The sequence below is a fragment of the Crocuta crocuta genome, unplaced genomic scaffold, assembly GCF_008692635.1.
Source record: "Crocuta crocuta isolate KB4526 unplaced genomic scaffold, BGI_CrCroc_1.0 scaffold54, whole genome shotgun sequence".
Lineage (NCBI taxonomy): Eukaryota > Metazoa > Chordata > Mammalia > Carnivora > Hyaenidae > Crocuta > Crocuta crocuta.
Genome location: NW_027530356.1, coordinates 4,857,286 through 4,880,774, shown reverse-complemented (window position 1 = coordinate 4,880,774; position 23,489 = coordinate 4,857,286). Strand labels below are relative to the sequence as shown.

General features: G+C 40.6%; 2 protein-coding genes across 3 annotated transcripts in view; one reads left to right on the top strand and one right to left on the bottom strand.

Moving 5' to 3' along the window:
- The window catches only part of MED12L (mediator complex subunit 12L), a 325,934-nt gene that overhangs the window by 106,693 nt on the left and 195,752 nt on the right, over positions 1-23,489 (bottom strand). The window lies entirely within an intron of this gene.
- On the top strand, positions 456-23,078 carry GPR87 (G protein-coupled receptor 87). 2 transcript variants are annotated; one of them, XM_077765908.1, is made up of 4 exons: positions 456-737; positions 17,208-17,339; positions 21,958-22,243; positions 22,880-23,078. In XM_077765908.1, the coding sequence occupies exons 2-4, from the start codon at positions 17,306-17,308 to the stop codon at positions 22,998-23,000; spliced, it is 441 nt and encodes a 146-aa protein (XP_077622034.1). In that variant the 5' UTR covers positions 456-737; positions 17,208-17,305; the 3' UTR covers positions 23,001-23,078. The 2 variants fall into 2 exon arrangements, with proteins under 2 accessions (XP_077622034.1, XP_077622033.1); XM_077765907.1 differs by having other exon boundaries at positions 21,958-23,078.

Here is a 23,489-nt window from a genome sequence, read left to right as displayed (position 1 = left end):
GGAAGGTTATAAATGCTTATTTTCCAATTAGCAATAGGAAGCCCCTCCACCCTCTCAAAACGAGAAGAGAAGAGAAGAGAAGAGAAGAGAAGAGAAGAGAAGAGAAGAGAAGAGAAGAGAAGAGAAGAGAAGAGAAGGGAAGAGAAAAAAGAAAAGAAAAAAAAAAGAAAAGAAAAGAAAAGAAAAGAAAAGAAAAGAAAAGAAAAGAAAAGAAAAGAAAAGAAAAGAAAAGAAAAGAAAAGAAAAGAAAAGAAAAAAGAGAAGAGAAGAGAAGAGAAAAGGACCTTCACACTGGGAAGAACTTAGTAGAGGCCAACCCCAACCATAGACGTGACCCCTCTCCTTCAACAGTCCTCTGGCATTCTGAGCTCCAGCCGTCTGTGTTCCCTTTACGTGAATCACCTTCGGATTCCTGCAGGTTCAGGAAATGCTCTTCCCCAGTCTACAGATCTCACCTACTCTCAGATGTGACTCACTTTAGTGAGAGAGCAAGTTGCTCCAGTTGTTCCGCGCAGGACAATCCGGAAGGGTGCCTCAGAGGACACTCTCAAGGAGGGTCGGGGAGAACCCACCTTCTCTGACAGGAGAGGAAAATGCTGATTTCTCATGCTGTGCCAGAAAGCCCACTTCTCTGTCAACCATAGTTCCAAGGATTAATCTTAACTAGAGTTGAGAAGCTTGTTCCAACTTGAAGACACCGTATCAGGTGAATGGACACCCAGACACCGCAATGAAAGGTAAATCGAAAAATAATTTTTTAAATTTTCTTAAAAGCTGTGCTTGATAAGACATAGCACTGACTAAGACTGTAATTATCCTTCTGGTTAAATGTGAGGTCTGAAGAAAGGGTAGAGACTAGAATACGAGCTGAATAAGCTAATGTAACTACACTCTGTGAGGCACCACAATCCAAAACAGGGGCCATATGTGCTTCCTGGAGCTTTACAGTTTCCAACTCAGGCAAGCGGAAAATATGAACTGTGTATTGTGCCTTCAAAAGAGGAAATGATGATTTGGAAATCACTTCTATTTCAGTGAAAATTTTTTTCACATTTACTTTATTAGATTGAGTAAAATCCACAGTCTCTTGTAATTGTTTCCTAAGACCTAAAATGTACATGTTTCGCAATCCTTCATTTATATTTTTTTAATCAGAGAGGCCAAAATAAAAAAGATGGTTTTCTGTCCAAATCGCTTCATTTTGGTAAAAGAATCTCAATCTTTTCAGTGTCCCACAAAGAACAGGGCGATCCTCATTCCGATTCCATTAACAGATCATGTTAAAACATGTCACGAAAGCACTGAGGAAAGTGCCTGGCTACTGACAAAGGGCTGGAAACAGCTTAGTTCGGCTTCATGCTCAGACTGTTGGGGAAGTTTTTGCTTCACTGAGGAAAACAAACTGCAAGCATGGAGATTTGAACCTGTCAGAGCTATAATAAAGACTTTAAAAGATAGGTGAGCCTAAAATAGAGTGACTTTTCATGGTTAACAACATTTACCTACTAGGGAGTTTTATATTGTATTCCCAAATCGAATCTGCTTTCATGTAAGGTGTAGTAACATTTCAACAGCAGCTTTCTTTCAAAATCCTAACTAGAGACTCCACCTTCCTAGCAAAATACAAAGCAAAAACTTTGGTTCTCTGTTACCAAGACTATATGGGACAGGGAGAGCCAGGCATTGTTCCTATATTATATCATTATTATTTCTGCCAGTGTAAGGCTAATAGAAGTCTTTCCTTCTTGAAATTAGTAAACAAGAAGATTCTCTTAGTCCTTCAGCAAAAGCTTCTGCTAAGACTATCATTCCCAATGTCTACTTGAAAACTCTTGTAATATATGTGGGTGAAGGCAGAGGGGCTGGAGGAATAGATTCCTGAATATCGTATTTAAGGATGTAGGCAGGGGTCAGTAATTAATCAGAAAATCACAATTTCATGAAGAGGCTAAGAGGAAATTTCCTAGCCAGAGACAGTGTACTAAGAGAGAGTCTCAAATTCAGGGAAGGGGGTGGGTGGATGGACACTAAATGAGAACTGATGTTTTTATTCAGGTGACTGGTGTTCATACAGTCTTTCTTTAGAATCTGCCTGCTTTCCTTCACTTCCTTGAAGAACAAAAAATACTTCATGCTTAGCCTTATACTGAGAAAATGCCACAGAAATTTAACACTGAGTAGACAAGAATGGTCAATGGCTCTTTGTATACCTCTAAACAGGAAAACTCATAAATCTCCCTCAAAGCCTGTCCTGGTGAGGGCAGCACAAAAGTGAGGTGAAATCTAGGGAAAATCACCTGGGAGCAGCCCACAACCTTGAGGACACATGCTCTGTGCACAGGCATTCCAAAGAAGTTTGGTTTAGGGCAGAAAATGGAAGAACCACAGCAAAATGACCAGGGTTAGGATGCAGACTGTGCCAACAGTCATCAGGGAGTTGGGCAAGCCTCTTACTTCCCTGGGAGCTCATTGCCATCCCTCATAGTAAAATGAGGGAATCAGGGGAATCAGATTAGATGGTCATTAGAGGCCCCTACCATCTCTAGATTCCCACAATCTACCTGATATGCTGAGGTACTACGATTGGTTATCAAAAACCACGGCTTGGATAAAACAAAGGAATGTTGGGGGGGTGGGGGGGGAACACTGGGTGGAGCCCAACAAAGTAAGGAGGACTGATCCTCTCTCCATTTCTGTCCCAGCAAACTACATGATGTTAATCAAATCCCAACCTCTTTAGGCTCCAGATTCTCCCTCTGCAAGATGGAGATGAGTACAGTGTGCTCCTGCATCCTCAGGTAGAAAATCTTGCATTAAAACAAACAAAAGGGCCACTTGCAGTTCTCATAGTTGTGACCATCAAAAGCAGAGAGGGAAATCCAAGGCAACTATGACCTTGTGGTTAACAAGTAGATGAGATGAACCACTTAGAATGCATCAGAGTGAATAAGAAGACTCAAATGTTCTCCTTCAGGCCAATAGTTAAGTCTAAGCTCCTTTCGGACCTGGCGATAATTTTAAATACTCTTCCTCCCTATGTGACAAAAATGGGCGGAGTAGAATATTTGTTCTTTTCTTGCACCTAATTAGCATATTTTTATCTTTTATTAATATTCATATTAGCCAAAAATGAAAACATTTACACTAAACGACATTTGAAGAACAGTACTGAATAAGTTTCATGTGGTATCACACATCACAAGAAGCCATTCCTATCAGTGACTCCTTGATTCCTCTTATAAGGCAATTTCTCAAAATAATTTATATCATTTTAGAAAGAGAAGCTAACTCCTAAGTGGCTTTTTATAATGTATTAGAGAAAACTCATAACACTAACTGCCCTTCTAGCCTTATTACTAAAAACAACAATCATAAATACATTGACAGCTTAATATATGCCAAGAAGACTGAATATTTTAATCCATATTTAAAAAACAAAACAAGGGGCACCTTGGTGGTTTAGTGGGTTAAGCGGCCAACTTTCACTTAGGTCATGATCTCGTGGTTCGTGGGTTCGAGCCCCGCGTCGGGCTCTGTGCTGACTGCCAGCTCAGAGCCTGGAGCCTGTTTCAGTCTATGACTCCCTCTCTCTCTGACCCTCCCCTGCTCACGCTGTCTCTCTCTCTCTGTCTCCTAGAAATAAATAAAACATTTAAAAAAAAAAACTTGACACATCTGGAAATACTGCTATTACCTCCATTTTACAGTTGAGAAACTGAAGTTTAAAAGATACACAACTAGCAGAGCTCTGACCCTGAACCATGTTTTCCTGCAGTCAAACATGCTCTTAGTCACTACTTTGCAAGCTCTGGGTAAATGCGCTATTTGCTATTAGTGATCACCCCCTCCTTTGGCATAGTTTATAAGCAAAATTATATAGATTTGTGATTTATTTACTGTACTACTAGATCACAGGAGACAAACGGCTATCTTGGGTACGTGATAGACTACAGTCAAGATGGACCTACTTCCTACTTTTCCAAAAGTAGACATCATATTATAATCAGCACATGAACCCCCAATTCGCAGGGAGGCAGCAACAACAGAGTAGTTAAGAGTATAACACGCAGAGTGACTTGTGTTCAAGTCCAGGCTCCATTGATCGCTAGGTGTGTTAACCTGGGCTCTTGCACTCACAGGTCTGCTGAAGGAATCTCTTTAAGCCTCAATTTATTTGAGAAAATGGCATGGGAGTGGGGAAGTACTATTCTTACTAACACTCAGGTAGCATCAAAATAGTGAGTTCTTACTATATTCCAGGCTCCAATAAAAACATCTCTAAGGATCAAATGAGGTAATATTGTGGTAATACCTCATTCAATCTTCAAGTTAATCCAATGATGAATATTTTACAGGAGAGAGAAGTGAAGCATCGAGGTTAGGTAACCTGCCCAAGTAAGTGGCAGATCCACAACTTGAGATCCATGTCTTTTCAATAAATTAAAATGTATCTAAATAATTCAGAACAGTCCTACATGCACAATAGGATTAGCCAGTATCTGCCAAACCCTTACTCTTATTAATGTTGCTGTTGTGCCTGACAAGATAGAAACGCAGACCTTTCCACTACCTGAGGAGGGTTAGCCAATAGACTGAACATACTCTCCGGTCCGAGACTACTGGCCTTTAGTCACCAGAGTAACTCTCCAGAGGGTAGAGAGTAGAGTAAAAGTCTGCTTTTCAAGTTCATGGAGCGTACTAAGTAAACCAAGACTCTGGCTTCTTCCAAAACAGAAGCAAATGTAATAGAGGGCAGCTGAAATAAAATAATCAAAGGCTCCTGCACTAAAGATGCTCATGATGTAGTTGAAGACAGAAAAGTGCTAACAGAAAATACCTGGGCTGATAGCACTCCGTTACGTAGTTTCGAGCAGAGGGCTGACAGAAGAGATGCAAGAAAATGATGCAGGGCCATGAGCTACCTCTAGACAACAGGCACCATACGGTCTGCCGCCCTCCTTTTGGGATGGATGGCCTCCCTGCCCAAGCCTCCTCCTCTTCCTATTACCATACGCAAAGCTTATAAACCAAACTGAAAACCAATCATCAATGCGTTTCTCCAAACAATGTAGATAAATTGGCTGAAAGAGAAAATTGGAAAAACTGCAAAACTACTTGTTTACTGGATGCATTTAAAAGAGGACAATCCTTCATAACATGGGTACAATGTGGCTACTCAAGACTCACAGTAACATATAATGCTTAAGTAATCAGAATTATTTTTGGCTGTTTCCACCAAACATTTGAACGATCTGGAGAATGAAAACTTTATAAACAGCATGAAGTATTGCACTGTGTCAAAGCGTCTCATGTAGTACCTATATCAGATGCAGCAAAACAGTGGATGCCATCAAAAAGATAACTACTATATTAACACATCCGCAGATTATGATCATTGTTTAATGGATATTTTCACTGTATTTATTTGACACCAATATTGTTTCCCCTAAAACATTCTTTCTAATTTCATGCTGTGATAATATATCCTATCACAGTTTCTCAAGTGATAGGTAGGCACATGAAAATGCCATTTTCACTTGTACAAAATATTATTTCTCTGTGGTTAACCAGACACATCAGCAGCAGCAGTAAGAAGAAACTTTAGAGCTTTCGAAGGAGTCACCCCAAATTAAATACAAAGCCATTAAATTCTAAAATCCTCTACATTGTCTCAAAGTGTGTCTTTGATACACAATTCATTAATTTCAGTTAAAAAGGAAATGATGATGGGGAAATTGGTAAAACTCATGGAGAGCCTTAGAGCAAGGATCAGGTAAAAAGGCTCTACATGGGGAATTAACAGAAACCCTAAGGAAAGGCTTGGTGCAGCCAGTGTCACAAATTGTAACCCATGGACAAGCTGTATTTGGTCTACCCAATACGTTAAAAAAATTAGTCTGTGGCTTAAAATTCATGCAATTTTATATAAAATCCATTTTTCTCATACAGAATATAATCTGATAGCAGCTGACCCACATACCTGTGTGGCAACAACCCAGAGCCAGAGACTAGGGCAACATCCACCAGGTCATGTAGTCCTCGGCGCTGCTGATTATCTCGCCGGACACTTCAGCTGTTCGCTGTATTTGATTGGTATACTGGTACTGCTGATGGTTTCTTCTGATACCTGGCTCACTTTCCTTACTGACATTACCCATGGGGCTTTATTTGAACTGGCAACCCTCCACTTTAGTCCCCCTACTTCAGAGGGGGATGTTCAGAAACATCAGAGGACCCACGTATGATGAGCCTTCCTCCTGGCCTTTGTCCATGTCTTCCATGAGATCAGCTGCCAGTTCCTATTCTTTCAGCCCTTCCTGTGTCGTACTCTTTTACTTCAGAGGGCAAAATAAGGCAGTCATGAAGAAAAAAAATGGCAGATCTCTGTTGGGATCAGCTTAGGTCACAGGGGGCAGCCACAGTCCAGGAGAGCCTAACATTAAGGCAAAAGTTTTTGAGCCTGACACTATCTTCAGGTACTCTGCTGGACTCTGGAGATAGGAGGATTCAGAGACTCTCAGGCAGTCAGAAAAACAAGGAAAATGCAATGGCTGGAGTTCTGGAAGACCAGGCAGGTAGGAGGGACTGAGGAGCACTGACACAGTGTAGGTGGAAGGCTTTGAGAAGAGGTGGCAGATGGGTTAGACTTGAAGGCTATGTAAGGAGTTTGCATAGCCGGGCAAGGGAGAACCAGATTTCCAGAACAAAAGGGCCAGGTAGACAGGGAAAGTCTGGTGCAGGCATGTGCGAGCTGTGAAGTGGGCAGGTAGGCAAGATCAGATCACGAGGGTACCTACAGAAGGGCTTAAGTTCTGTCCTATACAAGACAGGAAGCCAGAGACGGCTGTGATGGTAGAAGACATTAATCAAGGAACCGCGACACTCAGGGGGTAAAAGAGAAAACACATATGAGAAATATTATAATAATATAGTTATTTATTTCTCCTAGTTAAGCAACTTATCACCTTTATACGTCAACCCAGAATTATTTTGATTCAAATATTCCCACCAGTTTGAGAAACATTGTTTTAGAAATCAGGTGAGGCATTTAAAAAATGCCAGTGAGGCTGATTGTAAGAATGACTTTAAAGAAAATATTACATACATATGTATATATGTGTGCATATATATATGTGTATGTGTTCACACACACATACATGAAATTAATTATATGTGATGCTAGATCCTTTTACTACATTTGTATGAGGTAGGGAAATTATTTCTTATTTTTATAGGAGGACAAAACAGTGAGGGGCTGGTGCTGATAAAAATGTGAAATATCCACTAGTATTAAAGGCCTTATAAGAATTTTTAAATTACAAATGCTGGTAAGGGATGAAACTGAAGGAGGACTTGTCTCTTAGGAATCAGTCTTACTCTATTAAACAAAATTACAGTTTGACTAAACTGTGATCTGAAAACTTAGTTAGGATAGCTAAACTGACACCCATTCTACAGATAGGTATTCTATTGAGAATACCTACCCTTTATCCACAGCTAGAAAAATGTAATGATGACCTTGCTGAAATGGTGAAGATGACCCCACCATCACACCATGAAGAATCACGTTAACTCTGAAGTATAATGTTTACACCATGGAATGGCCCTTGTAAAGAAAGGAGTAAAGCAACTCCTGAGCTTGTGCAAAGCAATCTTCCTTTCTTCAGGATGGTAATCCAAGAATTAAACACTCTACCTGGAACATTAAATCCTGACACATTTCTTTTAAGGCACAAGAAGTTGCTTGAAATATATTTGGTTCCACATACTCATTTAAAACCATTACTCTGGTTATTGAAACTAGAGCCCCTGACCCCTCTGACCAGCCTCCTCTGTATCAATAATCCACGATTCAGCTACACAGAGATCAAATTTTGCCTAAGCAGAAAATAAAAGTATACATTTCAATTCTGTAGACTGTAAATTTTAACTATATAGTAAAAATTTTATTACTGAACAGAAAAAAACCATACTATTTGCCATTAGTTAACACCTTAGTATTACTATAGTACTTACAATATAAAATTGACTGTGTATATACTGACTCACAACTTCTCACAGCACCTTTGGAAACTACTCCAGGCATGTTATTTTCCTCATTTCAGAGATGTGCAAGTTTGAGAGCCAAAATGTTTTGTCCAGGGTCACAGACTTAAATATGGACTCAAAAACTTAATACCTGCCTATGAATCGAGGTGTAAGACACTGGCTGGGCTACTTGTGAGGTTCCACAAATCAAGACAAGTAGAAAAGCAGAGAGGCTCTGTGGTCACAAAAACTAAAGCTTCTTTACTGGCATTGCCTCTGTGTGTGTGTGTGTGTGTGTGTGTGTGTGTGTGTGTGTGAGAGAGAGAGAGAGACACACACAGACACAGACAGACACTGGGCATGTTGTTGAATCTCCCTGATAAGCTCCTTTCCTGGCATTGCCTGTGTGTGTTTGTGTGTGTGTGTAACGTTGGGCAAGTTGTTACATCTCCCTAATAAGGTTCCTCTCCTGCACAAAGGGAATAACCAGCTTTAGGGACAAGCTTATCAAGAAACAGTAGATACAGGCCTTGCTTTCATGGAGCTTACAATTCACTTTACACCACTCCCAAAGAAATATTATCAAAACAAGTGGTCGGAGGTCACCTGAACAATAAGCTGCTAAATCTCAATGTGAACCAAAAGACACATAATTGTAGGCTACAGATGTCAAGTGCAAGTTTGAAAAGAGAACTTCAGGGTAGTACCTGAACAACCTGAATGGACTGTATGTGCTTTGCACTCCAACACCTTAGAGATGCAACTCCAAGCATGCCATTAACGAAGTGACCTATGACTACAGTGACCTAATTTTAAAACCAAAAAAAAAAAAAAAATGTAAATTGTATCCAGTGAGGCAACCTGTTTCTTTCCCAAGGCCTCCAGCAAAGCTGTTGTTACCAGCAATGGAAAACACTCTCTCCCTCCAGTTTAAAGTAGAAGTATTCTTGGGTTACAAGTGATTCCAAAATATGAGAAAGACTATCTTTCACTAGAAACTTGGCATTTGAGGGTTTTTTGTTTTTTTTTTGTGAATGTTACATCTTTGCCACTGAAATTTTAGGATATGGCAACAGTATTCCCATGAGCTACTAATTTACTATGGCTTTTCTGTAAGAAAATGGCCCCTCCCCACAGACCCCTCCACTGCTTAAAAAAACCCTCAGACCCGAAATTCTAACATTGGATATGAGTCTCTAAAAATCAAACTGGAATGTGGAAGACAAGTAAGAGAGAACCACTGCCACCTAACAATCACTCCAAAAAGTGATGAACAACTGCATCCACGGAGCAAGCACTTAACTGACATTCATCTGTCAGATCTGGATCAGAAGGGCAATAATGAGACCCTGTGCAGCGAGACAGACTGAAGGCATGACTGTGTCCTACAGCACACCTGCTGGCCCTTCCTGCTGAGGTCTCACACAGCAAATTCTAACCACAAGGCTATGTACCTAAGGTAGCAGTTCAGCAGCCCTGGAATCTGATCCTTCCCTGAGCCTCTCATTATCCTTTCAGGGAAACAGGGGCGAGACAGACATCCAATACACCTGGGTTCAAGCCCCTCCTCCACCATTTATAACCTTTCCTTCCTTGGGACCCATAATCTCAGTTCTGCCTCCAAGAAAAACAGTTTAACAGTAGGGTTTTTGCTTAAAGACCCCAGGACAGGGCTGAATACAGAGAAAAGCTCAATTGTAGCAGTAATTCTCAGGCGTGAACCAAGTAAGATCTCTGGGCACTATTTTTTGAATCATTAAGTGGTACCAGGAAAATCATTTGGAAAGAATGCTATGCAATGGTCATTAAAGCAAGAAAAATCCGGAGTCCGTAGGAAAGGAGCAGAGGAAGAAGAAAAATTACATTTATAAACCTAAATAGAACATTTCTTGATCCATATAGGTCAAATGTAGTCACATAAGATTAAATGATAAACAAACCAAAGGTTATCAAATCAAATCAAATGTCTGTAGGTTCAGACAGGTAACATTCCCAAGTGAGGAGACCCAGGGATGTCAACAGGAAATGCTGGTAGCTGGTGAACCGGCAAGCACCCTGTCCCTCAGGAAGAGGTAGCTAATACTTCTGGCTTACTCGTGCTCAGCGTTTGCATATCTCATTCTTTAAGATTAAAGGTCCAGATGTGAGTTCTTATATGCAATTTCCTGATGTTTTCAACGTTGTTCAGGCCAACCAAAACTAGATCTCCAGTTAAGAAGATGAGCGGTTCTTTCACTCGCTGGACAGGAGAAAACCAACACCACCTCTGCCCTGTACCCCACTTCTATTTCCTGTCCTCCAAAATGAAGCTCCAGAATCGTTCTTCATTTTTATTCCAGAGCAGTATAAGAGAACTCCAGCTTCAGCTATCAGATCTGGGATGAATCCTGACTCTACCCATTACTCGCCATGTGAGTCAGGGCAGGATAATTAATGTGTCTGAACCTCGGATCTTCCCACCTCGGGGGGACGGGAGTGGGGGATGTCTAAAGCACCTAGGCCTGGGACTGCTCTGAGGATTGTATGAGACATCAAGCAACTAGTCCAAGGTTGAAAATAAAGGAGACACTGAGAACACATTAGAGTCCTTCTCCACCACCCTCATTTACTTCATTCATCCTTATCCCACCACCTCCTCAGTCAAAGGAGGGTATCAATGGGTGGCTACAAAAAATAAAGTAAAATAAAATTTAAAAAAAACAGGCCTGTAAGCATCGATACCATCTAACCTCAGGAATGGCTGTGAAGCTTGGGCCTACCACAGACATCACATTCTTGAGTGGTTTCATCAGCTCTCAGCTGGGGGAGCCGGAGGTGGCACAATAGGATTCCCGCCCACGAACAAGGTCCTGGAGCCAAGCCATTACTACCACTGAAGCAACCCTAATTGCAACAGCCTGCAGGCACCGGGACAGGCCAAGGACGCACAGCTGCTCTGCAACGAACTGTACAGGGGCCCTGCAGTCTACGTGCACACGGCGGGCAGAGGAGGCCCAGACACAGCTAAACGGGCAAGCTCTGAGCAAAAAGATCAGGCAAAGGGCTGTTCACCACAAACCCCAAAACAGTATCAGCATCAACACGGTGACAAGAACGTGGTTCACTGTGTGTCCGACCTATCGCTCACCAGATAAATTCTATCATGTCCCTATGCTACACAGCAGGAACCAGCGAGATGGCCCCTACCCTGTGCAGCGGTGCCGGGACCCTCATAACCTGCCGACGTCCCGTCGTGGACATATCCTCGTATTCATTTAATTCATGAGGAAATGGAGGGTCAGAAAGCTGAAAGGTAGGGGCACCTGGGTGGCTCAGTTGGTTAAGCGTCCAACTTCGGTTCAGGTCATGATCTCACGGTTTGTGGGTTCTAGCCCCGTGTTGGGCTCTGCTGACAGCTAGCTCAGAGCCTGGAGCCTGTTTCAGATTCTGTGTCTCCCTCTCTCTCTGACCCTCCCCTGTTCATTGTGTGTGTGTGTGTGTGTGTGTGTGTGTGTGTGTCTCTCTCTCTCAGAAATAAAACATTAAAAATTTTTTTAATAAATAAATAAATAAATAAGCTGGAAGGTAAGACAAGTTGAACCCCGCACTCCAATACACTGCCACCGTACTTGGCTAGGAGTAAGGACAAGGGGTGTTTCGCATTTTTTTTTTTATGTTATTTTTGAGAGAGAGCACACACGCACGCGCGCGCACACACACACAAGTTGGGGAAGGGGGGTGGGGCACAGAGAGAAGGGGAGAGAGAATTCTAAGCAGGCTCCATGCACTGTCAGCACAGAGTCCAAAGAGGGGCTCAAACTCAGGAGCTGCGAGATCATGACCTGAGCTGAAATCAAGATTCAGATGCTTAACCTACTGAGCCACCCAGGCGCCACAGGGTTGGTTAAGGTTGACAGTTTCCAAACAAATGAAAATAATCTTTAAATTGCATTTAGGGGAGGAATAATAGAAATAACACAAAAACTAACATTTAACACAAACATTTATAAACCACTTACTTATAAATGTGTATTCTTAGTTAACCTCATAATGATGCTATAGAGCAGATAACATTATTGTACCCATGATTCAAAAGATTCATTATAGGAAATTTATCCCCAAAGCATACTAACAACTCCTAATTATCAAAACCCAGCTTCTTTTAACTTCCACCCTCTATGATCTTCAAAACTACAAAAATAATGCCTTCTATCTGATTAGGAACCGTAATGTAAGAATTTCCCTACCATTTAATAACTCAAGATCAGAGAGCAAAAGAAAATCATGGCTACTTGGGTTATTTAGAAAGAGGAACCAGGCAACAAGCAGCAGGAGATACTGAGAGTAAAGAAGCAGAGACAAGGGAGGAGGTCAGTACAGCAGCCCACACATGAGACTATAAGGGCCTTGTTCTAGAAGAGGCCTTTGGGAAGAGCAGGGCTGTAACAGCCTTCCTTCACAGCAAAGGTAAGATGTAATAAGACAAAGAGGAAGACCAGGAAAGGAAAAGAATTACCTTGCAGAGCACTCCTCTGACCAAGCAAATATTCAGTAATAGTGAAAAAAGGAAAAGTGGTTTCCATTTTGAAAAAAGGAGGTGCGCTGGGTGGCTCAGTTAGTTAAGTGTCTGACTTTGGCTCAGGTCATGATCTCATGGTTCGTGGGTTCGAGCCTCACGTCAGACTCTGTGCTGACAGCTAGCTCAGAGCCTGGAGCCTGTTTCAGATTCTATGTCTCCCTCTCTCTCTGACCCTCCCCTGCTCACGCTGTCTCTCTCTCTCTCAGAATTAAAAAAAAATTTTTTTTTAAAAGAAAGACAGTTAAAGTTCAGAGATGTCAACTATGAGGAACATCCACATACAGTACATTCTATTGTACATGAAGGGCTAGGTTTCAGGAAAGAAAGAGATGGATGAGAGAAAACAAGAGATAGCTGAGCATCTGAGTAGACATGAACACCGCTAGAGGAAAGGAAATCAAAGAATGAGGAGCCATGGCCTAAATTCGGGAAAGCACTTTATTTAGAGATGGCAATAAAGGAGTTAGAGGAGAGAGGAGACTCAGAGGCCAGTACAGGAGAACAGAGTATCTCAATTCCCAAACCTGGAAAACAAATCAGATTCCAGAAAAGACAGAGATCGGGGAGCCTGGGTGGCTTAGTCGGTTAAGCGTCCGACTTTCGCTGAGGTCATGATCTCACGGTTCGTGGGTTCGGGCCCCGCGTCTGGCTCTGTGCTGACTGCCAGCTCAGAGCCTGGAGCCTGTTTCAGTCTGTGACTCCCTCTCTCTCTGACCCTTCCCTGCTCACGCTGTCTCTCTCTCTCTCCTAGAAATAAATAAAACATTAAAAAAAAAAAAAAAAAGAAAAGACAGAGATCCTCTCAGGAACTGATTAAAACCCAACTCTTCTATATGATTTCAAGAGGAATTAAGAGAATGGGAGCAGGGACTCCCCAGAGTCGAAATCATCACCAATATCCACAGTCTCTGGATTTGGGACCCAATTCTAAAGATTTTATTTTTTATACCATTTTTTTTTTAAAGTTTATTATTCATTCAGAGAGTGAGACAGACAGAGAGGAGAGACCACAGGAGAGGGAGCGACAGAGGAGGATAATGGGGGTGGGGAGAAACAGAGAGACGAAGGGGGGGGAGAGGGAGAGAGAGAGAGAGAGAAGCCCACGGGAGAGAAAGAGAGAGAGGGAATGAAACCCAAGCAGGCTCCACACTGGCAGCACAGAGCCTGATCTGACGTGGGGCTCAAACCCACAAACCGCGAGATCAGACCTGAACTGAAACCAAGAGTTGGATGCCTAACTAACAGAGCTATCCAGATGCTCCTGGCACCCAGTTCCAAAAGAGGAACTTCATAAATGAAATCATATATATTGCTAATCAGTCCCCCTAACATAATCCAAGAGATGTAACTCTAGTTAAATGTACTCTGCATTTCACCGCTGCTTCAACAAAAGATAAGGAATATACTTGCTATGTGTTTCTCTTGGTCTTGAAAACATATCCTGTAGTGCTGGTTACTTGCTAGCCTATTTGTATGCCTTTTCCTTTCTGTGTGCTCTTTTGTCCTTTCTAACTTGAAATATAATTTATATACCATAATTTGTATCCATTTTGAGCATATGATTCAATACTTTTTAGTAAATTTAGAGTTTTGCAAACCATCACCACAATCAGGTTTGTATCACCTCTCTCTCCGCCTCCAATGAGACCCCTCATGTCCTCACAGTTATTCTCAACTCCCACCCACAGAGCTGGGGCAAACACTTATCTTTCCACCTCTATAGATTTGTTTTTTCTGGACATTTCATCTAAATGTTATATAGCCTTTCACATCTGGCCTCTTTACTTAGCAAAATGGTTTTGAGGTTTGTCAGCATGATAGCTGCATCTCATTACCTTTTTGTTGTGAAGTAATATTGCACTACAGGACAATACCACATTTTGTTTACCCATCATTCACCGATGGATACAGGGGTTGATTCGACTTTTCGCTATTACAAATAATTGATACCAAAGTATTTCCACACAAGTCTGCAGAGGCATGTTTTCATTCATTTCTCTTGGGTAGGTATGTATGCATGGAACTGCTGAACTGAATGATAAATTTAGCTTTGAGGTTATAAGAAACTACCAGATTGTTTTCAAAGTGGTCGCTTCATTTGAAATTCCCACCAGCAATGTAGAAGTGTTTCTGTTTTTCCACATCCTTAGAAACGCTTCATTTTCTCATTTATATTTACAGCCACTTTTGTAGGTAGGAAATAACATCTCATTGTGGGTTTTTATGTAAATATCCCCAATGACTAATGATACTGAACACCTTTTTGCGTGCTCTTGGCAAAAATGTCTACACAAATCTTTAGATCATTTATTTCTTCATCGGGTTTCTTGATAAGAACTTGTAAAAGTTCTTTGCATATTCTGAATACAAATCCTTGATTAGAAATGTGATATATACATACTTTCCTCAAATCTCTTTTCTGGGTCCTCCTTACTGGTTTTCTGTGGTCTCTCCCGCTGTTGCGTGTGCCCCTCCCCCTTCTAAATATTGCTCCTGTTGTGGTATGGGTGAGTCATATTGGAATTCTTGTTACTGAGTAAAGTATATGTGAAGCCAAGAGGAAGAAAACCATACAACTTGGGAAAGGAGAAATGTAAAATTGAAGATGTGTTTATCACATAAACTCCATGAAATGTTTCCACCATCAGAAACTTGATGGGAGGAGGTGGGGCTTACTGAATCCAAGGGTATTATGAAGTTCAGAAAACTGTTTTAATCATTCTTTTGAGTAATTTTTAATAATTAAAAACCAAGTAGAGATTCACTTCCTTGCCTTAAAAATTCTCCAACACTGACACCAAACTAAGAAAGACTCATAAGAGCCCTAATCATTGTCTATGCTCTATTAGCCAAAAAAACACCTTTTCAGTGCCCAGTATAAACCATAGTCATCAGACATGAGGCATGGAGAGGGCATCTAAATTCTCAAAGAGAGGATTCGGGTGGAGAGAAGGATCACTAACAATATGGGAAACAGTGTTTCCATCTACTACCAAATCTAGCACCTAAACTTCACATGACACTAGGGAACAGAAAAGGGCAAAGGAGAAGATAAAGAAACATTTGCAGCCAAATTCTTCAATATAGTTTTGCCTACAAAGTGCTCTCTCCCTGCTGACTCAGCAACTGTAACTGCTTACACCAGCCAGAAATCCGCTTTGAACTTCGAAGGGGATGAGGTTACGTGGGGCCTTCTGCAGCTGCGCGGTCTATCAGCAACATCAGTAAAGAAACATCAAAGTCTCACATGGTTTCATGAGCCACAGTGTGACTTCCCAAACCATTCGTAACATAAACACATGTGACTGGACCAGCACACTTTTCAAAATCAGTTCCCAGGACTTCTGCTTTTATCAATATTTCAGAGAAGCCAGAAGACATAAAACAGACAGGTCTGCTTGAAGGAGAGAACTGGGGGAAATGTTTTCTAGCATTTAATGTTACATGCATATATGATCTCAGTTAATCTTTATAAAAATGTGTGGAATCGGAAGGTCTGAAAAGTTAAGGTATTTGGTCATCATCACACGCCCATCCCTAAAACCCAATTTAATTATTCACGCTTAATCAAAACTTTGAGACTGAATGGAATGCAGTTGCCACAGAGAAATACAGGGACTTATGAGGCAAACATTCAAATGATATTAAATTCTTAACGGAATTCTATGTTTGAGGAAAACATAGAAGCTCACACAAATTAGAATCCCAATGGGGATTTTCTAGTGCCTTCAGGGAAATTTCAGAAAGGTCTATTGAGGACTCACAGCTGGTTACTGTAAATCCAGAATTAGAACCCCTGGACATTATTAAGAATAGGGTACTTGAAAGCGGACAAGCTTAGGGGTGCCTAGGTGTCTAAATCAGTTAAGCACCTAGCTCTTGATTTCAGGTCAGGTCATGATCTCATGGTTCCTGAGTTCAGAACCCGGCATATGGCTCTCTGCTGACAGTGCGGAGCCTGCTTGGGATTCTCTGTCTCTCTCCCTCTCTCTGCCCCTCCCCATGCGTACTCTCTCAAACTAAATAAATGAACATTAAAAAGAAAAAAACTACATGAGTTTCTAAAACACTCTTACATATATATCGAAAATTCTCTTACATATGTCAGTGCTAGATCTTATAAAAAAAAGATTTTAATAATCTCAATTGCATGTAAGTCCCGTCATAGATGCATTTATTATACATATGCTCAGGTTAGGTGGGGTAAAAAGAATTCGGTAGAAGCGGGGAGAGGAATACATAAGCTAACATGTTCTGAGTGCATTCTTAGACCCAGGTTCTGAGAAATGTCTTATGGACTATTTCAAGCAATCCTTATTATAATCCTGGAGTATGATTATTATCATTCTGATTTCAGAGATGAGGACACTGAGTCACAGAGTCATTAGTAGCTTTCCCAGGGCCACGCAGTGGTTTTCAGATAGACCGCATATACAGAAATGGTTCCATGGCTGGCTGAAAGAGAACACAAAAGCAGGCACCTCTCGTTTGGCACAGTCGGCCATAACCAAAGAGTATGCCTTTTCTGAACTGTGAAGGCATATACGTTTATTTTTAAAGGAAAGGTCAAGTTTCTCTGTTCAAATTCCATCCTAATTTTTCCTCCTCTTTTTTCCCCCAGGACTCAAGCCAGGGATAACTTATGTCGAACCCTCCCCTCAATCATCTCCGAGTGTTTCCTGACACGTATTTTTGCTTACAGTCCATAACAACTAAAGAATGGGGCTCAACTTGACACTTGCAAAATTACCAGGTAAGCTGTAGAAAAAACTGCACAGAAAATTTTCTTTCATCAATAACTTATTTATACTGTGGCAATTTGGGGATTTTATTGGCCACTGAACCAATTAACAGTACAAATCCACATTTAGCCTGGTCTTTCACTAAATATAAAACAGCAAACAGGTAGGACACAATGAAAGACCATCTCACAAAGGACAAGAAAGATGAAGATTTGGGGAAGATTTTTATACCTAAAGTACTTGTTACTTTCCAGATGTAACAGTTTAAGGTTCACCAAGGTTTCCCAGAAGGTCAAAGACAAGTACCTAAACTCCTATTTAGACAACAACCAAGCAAGATGACCACGCAAGGGCAGTGGTGCTGTGGTAGTGACACCCTGTAATTTGCAAGATTTCTGTGTTTCATTCCTACCAGGCAGGTAGAGCAGTCACATACTGTTGATACTTTCACATTTTGTGCCAAAGAGTGACACGCCCCAATTAGCAATAATGCAGCAACACCAAAAGCAAAAGGACCAAGATTCTTCAACGTCTCTATCTTTCATAATGGGACTCTGATTAAGGAGACAAATTGTCATTAATGACTTAAGTTACAGAGTGAATGAACATCCGCTAAGCACTAGAGACTCTCCTCGAAATGATGTTTGCAGAGAATTTAACTCTTGGGAGATCCAGCAAAATGGCTCCTCTTTATTCCATTTTACAAAGTGATGAAGTAACTAAACCATTGCTCCAAGTGGGACTCTCCCCAAGTACAAACATGCCCTTTATCTGCTCTGCCCAATACAGTAGCCACAAGAGCCGAGTGCCATATACAGCCACAAACCCCTTGCATTTCACACACACACACACACACACACACACACACAATAACCNTGGTCTGAAGGAGAGATTATTGGCTGAGGGTCAGCCTGTGAGAAAGGCATTTTTGCCCACACACCCCATCCCCCGGCCCCCCTTCCCCTCCCCATACACGTCATAACAGCCACATCCTAACCTGTCAACACATGGGCTACAATACCATTCCCATACAGGCTGACACAAAATGTTAANTCTCTCTCTCTCTCTCCTAGAAATAAATAAAACATTAAAAAAATTTTTTTTAAAAATAAATAAAAATAAAAGGAGTTGGGGGAGCACAGCAGGAGAGAAAATAACAAAGGAATCCTCACCCTCAATTATTACTGTGTATCAAGCTCTGAGCAAAATAATACAGATAATAACATCTTCATAAACAAGGAGTGTGTGAGAAAATAGCCTTTACACTGTAAAAACACCTTCTAATTTTCTTAATTGAATCACCAAGCTACCTATCATTAAAAATGTTCCCTACCTTGGCCAAGTATTTTATTGACAGTGAAGAAAGACATGCTAAAAGTGCCTGGGTGAAGACAGCCACACGTGTTTCATGTTCATTGTTCCTGCGCGGGAGCAGTGAGCACAGAAAAGCTTCTGAGCGCACCCACCAGCTTTGGGAAAATCTGGGGCAAAATACAGAAGACAAGCAATAATGGGAGTGGCTGGCAAGAAAGAACACAGACTTAATTCTTCAAAAACATCAATCAGCCAAAACTCTATCAAGTCTTGAGCCTTCTAGATCAACTCACAGATGGTTCTTCCTGCTTAAGAACCATTATTTTCTCTCTCTACTACCATATTATTTCATGAAATAATCCATAACAAGTTTAACACCTTATCTGCTTAAGCTGCATTATCAATGTGGAACTTATGAATGAAGAAATAGCCAAGCCTAGGCCTATCCTGCTGAATTAAAAAGTCCTATATTCCAAAATGTTAATCTTATACATTAACTAAGGAAGCAAATACTACGAGGTGATATAATCAACAAGCTGAACATCAGATTGGTAAAGCCACAGTAACCACTGTGGTCTAAGGCAACTCGTGCTTCATATTTGTCATTTATGAGACAGAGTATATGTTAAGTACTATTTTGACATTCTAAGACTCCATCTTTAATAACAACCATAAATGATCAGTAAATCATCATTTCATAAGAGTGCTTGCCCATACAATTAAAACTTTAAAATATAATGATATACTGAGCAGACATACAATCGCAAACCAACTCTGGGAAGTATGGGTCTTTCCATTCCACAGTGTATATGCACAATAGATTCAGTGAGTCAACACTAAGGGCTGAAATATCCATGCCAAGGATGCCTACAGTGTGTGAACCATTCTATTTGCACTTACAATGGCTTTGAAAACCATTCATCATTGTTGTAAACCATGCCATTGTTCCAAGAGATGACAGGGCTGACCGTTTACAGTCTCTACCCCTTGGCTGGACCACTTACCTTCATTAAAACTTACCTGCCCTCTCGTCATTTCCCACAGGGTTCTATTCTGGGTTAGATGAAAGTGACTGCTAATAGTTTAATTGTGGAAATTAATTCAGCACCATCTTACCCCAGGTAAAATTGCACATCTTAGAAATCTTCTAAAAACATGGATGCTGATTAGGGATCTTGTGGTGCACAAAGAGCCAAGAGTGCAACACGTTGCTGAGTCCAAATAGGCTTCAATGATACTATTCAAGACAATATTTGCAACTGGAAGCAGTTAATATAGATGGCTGCTGAATCAGGCATTTTAAACTTATAAAGCCTAATAATACTGTGGGTCTCATTGTAACAGGCTAGTCCAGGTATAAATTACTGACCTGTGTGAGGGTATTTCAGCCTGGAAAACCAGTTTTTAAAAACACTTGCAGCAGGGAGTAAAAGGGAAAGAATTAGAAAGAGGACAAGGGTACTCAGGAAGAGCCCACACTTAAATTCCAGGCAGCAATTTAAGAACCTGTTTTTGGATTATAATCATCAAAACTATCTTCCCTGTTCTATTTCTTCAAAGAAGGGAACTAAAATACGTACTACACTGCTTGTCATATAGGGAAATGAGGACACAATTAATGCTATTACCTCTAAAACAAAATCATTCCAAAACCTAACTGTAATTATAGTGAACAAAATTAATAAGAAGTGAAAATTCGATATGAAAACCAACTTGACAATAAACTATTTGTTAAAAAGAAATGTTTATATATATAAGTGATGCTTATATAGTATATAAGTGGTATTCCACAAATGACCTGAAATGATCTATTGTCATGGGAAAAAAGAACATTATAAAACAATGTGAAGTTCAATGTGTACAGTTAATATGCATAAAAGAATATACAGTACCTTAAAATGTTAACAGCATTTGTCTCTAGGTGGTAGGATTTTTAATGGTTTACCTTTTCTTCCAGTTACTCATTAGTCTTTACCAAATTTGGCAAACAGGCACCCACTTTTTTAATAAAACAAAAAAAAAAATAGATGTTGTCTTGAAAGAAAAAAAAAATAAAAAGAAGTGAAAATTCAGTAATGATCTTCCTTGTAACCTTACATCCAAAGAGTTCATTTGAAAATTGTGTTAGTCAAGACATAATGGATAGCCAAGAGATTTATTAGGGGAAATGCTTGCAAGGGATTACTGACTGAAATGCAGGTCTGACCTCTATGCAGGAGAGGGAAGCAAGGAGATTGAGTAGGAAGATTCAAACTACAGTGCAGTTTGAAGAGAGTTTTGACCAGAATGATAAGTCTTCCAGCCAAAGTCATTTGTCAGAGGAAACTCTACTGTCCCAGGAAAAGTCTTGTCTTAGTAACCTTCCTGTGGGGAGTTACTGGCTTCAAGCAGCCTGTGGGAAGTGTCCATCAGCAAGAAAATAATGGCGGATTCAGAGCCCTGAGCTAGGACTGCCCATGGATTTTACTCCGCTCACAGTAGGGGATCTGAGAGGCCCATTTCCACGCTGCCACATGAATGAGATTCTCATACACCATGGTACTGATTATGTATGTGACAGAGTGGTAAGGCACAGGCCTTTAAAAACAGGAACTAAAAATTCCAAAAATGTAAAAGGTTTAAAATTTTTATCTAAGTGCAATAAGTAATAATGTAGCCTTGAAAATAAAAATAGGTATCAGCCTAGAACAATCTTTAACAAGTTGCTCTCCATGATAATAAATTTGTATGTTAACAATTTCTTTTTGTTTCTATTCTGAACAAAGGCTCTTACCTTCTAAAAGAAAGCCAAGGGCAAAAACTTCAAAAATCACCCATTAGATTTACTCTTTCTCAAATACTCATGATTCAACAACTTAACACTGACAGAGATTTTAAAAAGTTATTTCAAAATGTGTGCCAAAGGCTAACCTAAAAGAATAACTAGTGCTAGCCATTTTGTTTTCATTAGAGGAAATTCCAATGGTCTGCCACCAGATTTTACTGATTCTGTTATGATATCAAACACTCTATTAAAAATCACAATAATTGCCATTGGTATGTTTCTCCTCATTTTCAAAAGACTAGCATAAAGAACCATAAATACAACATTTTACCCAAGGAACCTTGGTGTGTATGTGTTTGGGGGTGGGGGCTGAGGGCTTGAGGGAGAGGCCCCCAATACCCTGGCCACTCAAAACATTAAAAATGCACTAAAGTAACTATTTAAACTGTTTTTTAATTTGCCCAAAGTAGCAGTAGCCTATCAGGGGGACTAGCAGTCTGTGGGGCACACACATGAAGCTCTGGCATGATGTCTTGCCTCTTCTCCTACAGATAATGAGCTGAACAGCCAAGGGAGTCACGATCCAAGTAACATGAGCGATGGGCCCGGAAGGAACGCCACGGTTAACAACGAATTTGACACTATCGTCTTGCCTGTGCTTTACCTCATCATATTTGTGGCAAGCATCTTGCTGAATGGTCTAGCAGTGTGGATCTTCTTCCACATTAGGAATAAAACCAGCTTCATATTTTATCTCAAAAACATAGTGGTTGCTGACCTCATAATGACGCTGACGTTTCCATTTCGAATAGTGCATGATGCAGGATTTGGACCTTGGTACTTCAAGTTTATCCTCTGCAGATACACTTCAGTTTTATTTTATGCAAACATGTATACTTCCATTGTATTTCTGGGGCTGATAAGCATTGACCGCTATCTGAAGGTGGTAAAGCCATTTGGGGACTCTCGAATGTACAGCATAACCTTTACGAAGGTTTTATCTATTTGTGTGTGGGTGACCATGGCCGTTCTGTCCTTACCAAACATCATTCTAACAAATGGCCAACTAACCAAGGAAAATGTTCATGACTGCATGAAACTTAAAAGTCCCTTGGGAGTCAAATGGCATGAAGCAGTCATTTATGTCAATAGCTGCTTGTTTGTGGCTGTGCTGGTGATACTAATTGGATGTTACATTGCCATTTCCAGGTACATCCATAAATCCAGCAAGCAATTCATAAGCCAGTCAAGCCGAAAGCGGAAACACAACCAGAGTATACGGGTGGTTGTGGCAGTGTTCTTTACCTGCTTTCTACCCTATCACTTGTGCAGAATTCCTTTTACTTTCAGTCACTTAGACAGACTTTTAGATGAATCTGCACACAAAATTCTGTATTACTGCAAAGAAATGACACTTTTCCTATCTGCATGCAATGTGTGCCTAGATCCAATAATTTACTTTTTCATGTGTAGGTCATTTTCAAGAAGGCTATTCAAAAAATCCAACATCAGAACCAGGAGCGAAAGCATCAGGTCACTGCAAAGTGTCAGAAGATCGGAAGTCCGCATATATTATGATTACACAGATGTGTAGGAGTTAAGGGCCAGGAGGCCTATTCTTGTTCGCTGAAGTCAAAGTGTTCACAGTGTAAATAAATGTTTCTTTTGATTATCCTTGCTTCAGTCTATCAAAATTTGGATAAAAGAGAACTACAATCGCATGAAACTTGGGTATCATTTGGAACTAAGAAAAACATTCAGGCAGGCTACAAAGTGAGGGAAGCTAGACGCGGTGTGCAGTTGAGTGGCAGGTTCATGACTCAGGGTCTCATACGCAGCCTGCAGAGGTGGAGAAGGCCATGGCAAAGGCAGTGCCCTGCCAGCTATTACTGCTGCTGGGAAACCACTTCTGAGATAACAGAATGTATAGATAAAATAATTCTAGGTAGCTGTAAGGTTTAAGATTTATTCAGGATCACTGTTCTGATTTGTTCTGATATAACTGAGTACATTATTAATTGCTAGACCACCTGTCAGTCCATCTATGAATATGTACGAACCCTGGCAATCCACCCTTCAATGT